This window comes from Sylvia atricapilla, chromosome 1, assembly GCF_009819655.1.
Source record: "Sylvia atricapilla isolate bSylAtr1 chromosome 1, bSylAtr1.pri, whole genome shotgun sequence".
NCBI lineage: Eukaryota > Metazoa > Chordata > Aves > Passeriformes > Sylviidae > Sylvia > Sylvia atricapilla.
Genome location: NC_089140.1, coordinates 62,361,354 through 62,368,222, shown reverse-complemented (window position 1 = coordinate 62,368,222; position 6,869 = coordinate 62,361,354). Strand labels below are relative to the sequence as shown.

Genomic DNA, 6,869 nt, shown 5'->3' with positions numbered 1-6,869 from the left:
ACTTTTGGTTGGTTGGTTTTCTTAGTATCTTCAGAGTTTTCTCAAATTAAATTATCTCTTTTTCTGCACTATAATTTTGGAAGTCTAATTTTATGTCTTGCTTTAAATTGCCTACCCTTTATTCATTACAAGGCACATAACTATATTTAAAGTATTTACAATGTTTTACAGAATCTTGTGACAAGCAATAGTTTCCCAATTTAAAAAAAACAATATATTCCATGAAAGCAAGATATGTTGTCTCATCTCAACTCTCTGCCCATATAGTGCTCACCTGTGAACAAAGAAGAAAATTTGTCTACCTTAAGAGGGATCTTTAGCAAAATGCTACATATGTATTAATTCAATTATAGGGAGTATACTTCCCAAAAATGCCTAGTTTGCTCCAAATCTTCATCCTCCCCCCACCCCCGATTTTTGCTACAAACTAACACTAACTGATAGCTCTCCTAATGACTGCCGCCTGAAAAGTGTCAAATTGTAGCTGGAAAATCTGTTCAAATGCAGGTTATTCCTCTGCCAGAGGTAAACACTAATCAAAAGGCAGTAGTCCTTACCATCTTGTCCATTTTCCAGGCTGAAATGCTTCACCTCTTAAGAATGCATTCCCTTGACTGGAATGATGGGTGTGCTCTGTGCTCTGCCTTGGTGGAGTTCACCCTCTGCTTAAGCCACAGACACCTTTCACTAATTTTTTTCTCCTTTTCAGAGTTCATCTCCTCTCCTCCTTTCTATCCTCAATGTGAAATTTGAACATTTCAAAACTGAAACCATACACTGTTGTGGAGCACACTGGAAGCAATTATCTGGAAGGAATACACTGCAGTTTGGAAAAGTATTAATTTCCATGATTTGTAGGAAACACCAAAGGAATTGGTAACAAAAAGATTATCAGTGTAGTGTCAAAACTTCTTTCAAAATCAGGAAGGCACCTCCTAGACAAAAGGGTAATTAAACACAGACTCTCCCTGCTTTATTAAGGTAACCTTGTAATGGGAACTCTGAGATCTAGCCTGAAGTCTGCCAAAAGCTTCCCTTGATTCTCAGCTCTTGTCAGCAGCTGCAGGGCCAAGACATTTGTGCTGTGTTTGCCTCACAGAGAGGTTGCAGCGCCAAGTTCAGGAATATCAGTAAATCTCTTGGAAAGCACCAGTGTGAGAAAAAGGTGTAAGTGCAATGCATCATCTGCTCCCTGAGAACCTCTCCAGTATTAGAGAGCTTTGAAGCTGTCCAGGAGAGTGAGACATGTTACACAAAGGAGGGACATTAAGAGAAAGCCTGGATGTTTATGTAGCAGTATCAAAGAAGCGCTTGCCATTCTCCGGCAGATCTGTCAGCTCTCCTGAGATGTCTGAATGAAGAGCAAGGTTTAGAACTCACTTGAAAAATATGTATATTTTTGCTTTGCTCCTGTGGAGTTAAGCCAAGACTCACAGGTGACATGTAAACTGTAAGATGAGCCTTGGAGAAGAGTCAGAGGAAAAAAAAAACCAGACACTGCAGAGAAAGAAAAGAAAATAAATTCCTCCTGTGCAGGATGCAACAGCATTGTGACCCATGGTCTCAGGGAAGGAAGCTGCTTTTTGACCTCCATCAACTCTTCCAGAATTGAAAGGTCTACTATATTCAAGACTATCTTCCTGATAGACCTGCTCTGTAAAATTCTTAGTGGTTTGGGGCCTGGACATTACAAGAGATACTCTCTTCCCATGAAATCAGTCATGTTAAAAAGTGCTGCAGTGATGTTACATCCATGCTTTGGGAAAATATAAAGATCAAACTGATGTGCACAGCAATGTGACTGGAGGGAAGGGACAGGTGCTCAAATGGACAATGGCCAAAATAAAATAAACTTTACTTTTTTTTCACCCTTTCTCCCTTATTCATCAATATGAAAAAAAAAATCTTTATCTAAAACTATTTTCTTCACAAGCAAAACAGAAAATATTTATGTTACAGAACATCATCTCAATATGCATTTCTGAAACTCCTCTGACTCCTTTAATTCCTTAACACTGTAAACATATCCTGATCTATTTATATGCAACCTTAGATCAATGCTTAAAAATAAACCAAATAGGAATTGCACTGTGTGTGTGTGTGCACAACAGACATAGCAATCTCCACTAGGGGCTGAAGACATAACATTAAAGGAATACTGTCCATTATGTTTATTTGGTTTTAATCCAATGGCTAGAGCATGAGGTGCAGAGAGTTATGCAAAAGTGGTGGATATAAAAAAACCCCAACTCAACAGTAATGGTCACTGAAGGCACTAGACACAGTCCTATGTTTCTTTCTGAATGGAATGGCCACCACTCTTTTCCAAAGGTAAGCACATATCTAGTTATCCCCATTCCAAGCACAACCAGTCAGACCCCAAACCTAAGGAATCAGTTCGAGCAGGGGCCTTTCAATATTTGCCATCCCTCTCTCAGACCACAAGATTTTGTGTCAAAAGGAAGATTTCAGCTTTACTGCTGCATTTTCCCCTACACATTGAAGAACTCAAAATTTTTAATACTTGGTTTTATACAGTTCATTAAGGCAGTTAAGGCACCTGCATCAAATTAATTAAGGCAGAATGTAATGGTTCCTTTGATGCAGTGTTGTACAGCACTAATCACCAAGCTGTAGGGTAAAAAGAGAACAGTTGCATTGTTCACAGAAGAAGTTTAGATTTGCTTTCAGTAAGTAGGTAAAGCAGAGACTGCAGGAGATGGCACACAGAAAAAAAAAATCTATCAGGTAGAATAAGTCCCAAAGTTTATTTTGCTTACAAACCCAAAAATCAAGTGATTTCTAGTCACCAAAGGAGACGGAAACAGATTGGGCAACAATGGGAGTTTCTGTAGATTGTAAAACAGTATGGGTCAAATGTTTAAAAATCAGCATTTCAACTGCTGGAAAGTTGCCTACATGGCAGTAGGTCCTAGGAAATTTGCCCATCCACGAATTTTGTAGTAAAAGCAGGCTCCTGGTGCACACAAAGATTTGAGAAGATGAAAGCTCACAGCCCAAGGTTCAGAGGAAGTATTACTGTGACAAAGTATTAATTATGTATGGATACAGCATTGATGGCATACCATGCATTTTGACACAGAGCAGTTCCCCAAAGGAAGTGTTATCTAATTGGTTCTATCAAAGGCAGGCGTCTCCTTGGCATCTAGAATGGAATACATAATCCAAGGGTCTGCTTCTCTGAGTAAATGTCCAGCTGGGCTCCTGCTCAGGGCCATTCAGCTTGTATTGCAGAACAACCAAGGAGGACTTCTGGTTCTTCCAAAGGCACTTACTGTTTGGTCAGGCAGTAGAGAAGGTGGAAAAATACCAACTGTGCACATCCACATAATTTTCAATAGCAAAAAATGGCCCTACAACAGCTTCTGCAGGATATCGCCAAACAGAAGAAACCATGTAGAGGACAACTGCAATACAGAAATGGTGTTGTAACAACAAAACACATGAGGAAAAGTTATGAGGAATTATCACTAAATTACTAAAATATAGGAGTAGAGCAAATCACACTTTATTGGCAGGCCAGTGTTCAATTAACCTTTATAAATAGCTGCAATTAACAGACTTGTTTATATAAATGTTGACACGACAGAGATTAACACATGGCTGAATTAGAGGGCTAGACTGCTCCAATTTAGTGCAAGTATTTGGTAAATCACTGGTGCTGTAACACATGCAGTTATTAAATGCCCTGAAGTCAGACCAAAAGCCAGATAAAAAAATTGCTGATAGATTGCCTGTGAACTCCAAATTACATTAGTTAATATTAATGATTTCAATTACTAAAAAGAAATTACCCCCAAAGTTTTATTCCATTTTAACTTACTCATCTCTACCTCGGGTAGCATTTACATTTATATCTAACTTCATTGCAATGCTGAACCATCTAAGTAATCATTTTAGCAGCAGATAAATGCCTAAAAATGCAGGAGTGACTTCTAGTGGGGGTATTAAATCCTTCTCAAAATAAGTCACAATTTCCACTATGTAATAAGGCAAAATTACTTGTGTCCACAATAAACTGTGAGAATATAATATTATTGTGAGTAAAACAAGAGAATATAAACTGATGTAAATCTCCTGTGTGTTCACAATCAACAAAATCTCATTTGGAAGTTAGGAAAAAGAATGTAGCTTGCTTCTCACTAACATTTGAATTTGCAGTGGAATCCTGGAGTTTGGAGTGCAAAAGCACCATATTAATGACAAAACAGGGGCCGGCAGTGCTGGAAACCTCCTACATGTAGCTGTGTTAGCAGCACAGCCAACTCAAATTTACATATGCAGGAGCATTTGTGGTCTAAACGTGAATACTTCAAGAGGCTTTTAGGCAAAGCAGCCCACACTGTGTAAACACACACCAGATTATCTCTAGGTAAAGACACAGACTTGGGCATTTTAGAGGAAGACAAAGTGCTCCAGCCCAACCTTAACAAAGGTGAGAATAAACTAGCAGAGAAAAGAGTCCCCCCGAAATGCATTTTCCTGGTACAGCAAAAAAAAAAAAACCTAACAAAAACTTTTAATATGATTTCACTTCTTATAACTCACTCATCAGTGGCAGCTCCTCCATCACAATTATTTTAGCTGGATTTATGCAACCTTGAATAGATGCGTCCAATTCTCTTATCATTCTGTCAAGGCAATCTCCTTCCCTGTGCACAATTCCTGGAAACAGTTCTGTCAGGAGTGTATCTATACTTAATTAAGCATAGTGAAAACTATGTGCTGGGAAATGTAAATAAAAATAAATGATGCATTACTTTCACAGGTGCTGGTCTTCGATTACTTGTTAAAAAGAACCAAAACCACTTGGTTGTCAAGGTATGGAATAGTTTTAAAATGCCAAATTATTTGTTTGGCCGTTTTGTTGTTGGCTACAGGCAGCAACAGCCAGGTCCTCTCCCACAGGTAGGCAAGAGACGTGGATATAAGTTTTGCAGGGAGCACGGCGTGCTGGTCAGAGGCTGATTTCACTCAAAGCCCCCAAAACCTCCTCCTCCCTCCACTCCTACAAACTCCAGAACTCCACATGCTTTATGGCCAGAAGCAGCTTGACCCTGCAGCCGCAAGCATCTAAGCCCACTCAGGTAGAGCTATATACTTTTATTGAATGATCACCGCTGTCTAGAACGACGAGGGAATTGTTTGCCGTGTAAGTCAGTCCAACAGGATAAGATAGCCCGTGGCTGATTAGAGGATTAAAGACTGGGAATTCCTCAGGTTTCCCTAAGCATACGACAGCCTGGCTACAAACATCCGTTACTATAACACGACCTTCTTTGTCAAAGGCCACAGCGGTAGCATGTATTCTGGAGGGGAAAACCAGGTTCAGACCGAAGCTGTCCATCTGGCCGATGAGATCCATCTCCGCGCTGAATATCGTCAGGCGGGTGCTGCCCTTGCCCGGCCCTCGAGCTTTCAGGTGCTCTATGACCGCGACAGCGCCCGAGGTCGGGCAGACCGCAACCGCTCTGGGGCTGACCAGGCGGGCCCGGATCATCTGACACTGCTTCAATTCCCCCCGTCGGAAGTCGGCCGCCAAGCGGTACAGCGCGCCCGCCTCCGAGTCGGTCAGGATTACTTCGTTCTTAGGGGTGGCATCCAAGCCCCACGGCAGACAGAAGCCTTCCCGGACAGCCAGGAGCCCCCTTCCCTCCAAATCGAAGGCCTTCACGGAGCAGTCCCCGCCGTCGGTGACCACCACGTGCCCGTCCGACGTGACCGTCACATCGAGCGGATACTTGATGTCATTGCCCGCGTCCCCCCGCTCCCCGAACCGCCGCAGGCAGACCCCGCTCGGCCCGAAGACGTGGATCCTCTTCTTGCCGTCGTGTGCCACTGCCAGGCGGCCCGACCCGGGGCAGGCCGCCACCCCGGTGGGGTTCACCAGAGACCCCCAGCCCCCCAGGCACAGCCGCAGCCCGAGCCCCGCGGGGGCCGCCGCCGCCTCTCCGCCGCTCCTGCCCAGGCCCGAGGCGAGGCGGCCGCCGGCGGGGCCCAGGAGCTCCAGCAGCTGCAGCAGCGGGCGGCAGTCGCTGGTCTCGGCGGGGCCGCAGAGCCGCCGGCAGAAGGGACACTCCAGCCTCTGCCGCTCGGCGCCGGCCAGGGCCCCCACGCAGCCCCGGCAGAGGACGTGCCCGCAGGGCAGGTTGAGCGGCCGCCGCTCCCCGTCGGGGCCGTACGGCTCGAAGCACACCCGGCACTCCAGCAGGCTCAGCTCCGCCTCGTCCTCCGCCGCCATCCCCGCCCGAGGAGGGCGAGCGGAGCCCCCGCACCGCCCCGATCCCCGGGCCCGCGGGGCGGGCCTGAGCGCGGCTGAGGCGGCCGAGCGCCCCCTGCGGGCCAGCGGGGGCCGAGCAGGGCCCGGGCCCCCTACCGCCGGCACCGCCGAGTCCCTGCACAGCGCTGTTCTGACATCCACGGCATTCAAATGTCCGCCGGAATGTTCAACTGCCCGCCACAGTGTTCACTTATCCACCGGATTCTTAGAGACACCCAGTTATCGAGTTACCGTACCACTACTAGCTCTCCTTATGCCCCAGCAGAGTAAGGAATTGAGCCACAATTTAACAGAATTATGGAATCACTGAATGGTTTCGATTGAAAGGGACCTTGAAGATTATCTAGTTCCTATCCTCCTCCCATGGGCAGAGATGACTAGGATAGCCCAGGTTGCTCAGAGCCCTATCCAACCTGGCCTTGAACACTTCCAGGGATGGGACATCCCCAGCTTCTCTGGGCAACCTGACCCAGTCTCATCACCCTTGCACTAAGGAATTTCTTCTTAATGTATCACCTAAACCTACCCTCTGTCAGATTTCCCCTTGTCCTGTCACTTCATGCCCGTG

The 6,869-nt window shown here is 45.4% G+C and overlaps 1 protein-coding gene across 1 annotated transcript; it reads right to left on the bottom strand.

Annotated features, from left to right (window-relative positions):
• Nucleotides 1-4,535: 4,535 nt before the first annotated feature.
• Nucleotides 4,536-6,277, bottom strand: NHLRC1 (NHL repeat containing E3 ubiquitin protein ligase 1). Its single transcript, XM_066324070.1, has one exon. The coding sequence runs from the start codon at nt 6,260-6,262 to the stop codon at nt 5,105-5,107; it is 1,158 nt and encodes a 385-aa protein (XP_066180167.1). The 5' UTR covers nt 6,263-6,277; the 3' UTR covers nt 4,536-5,104.
• Nucleotides 6,278-6,869: the final 592 nt, after the last annotated feature.

Bases quoted from the DNA above. Each gene is read 5' to 3' on its own strand.
- NHLRC1 (XM_066324070.1), bottom strand. From the start codon at position 6,262: ATGGCGGCGGAGGACGAGGCGGAGCTGAGCCTGCTGGAGTGCCGGGTG.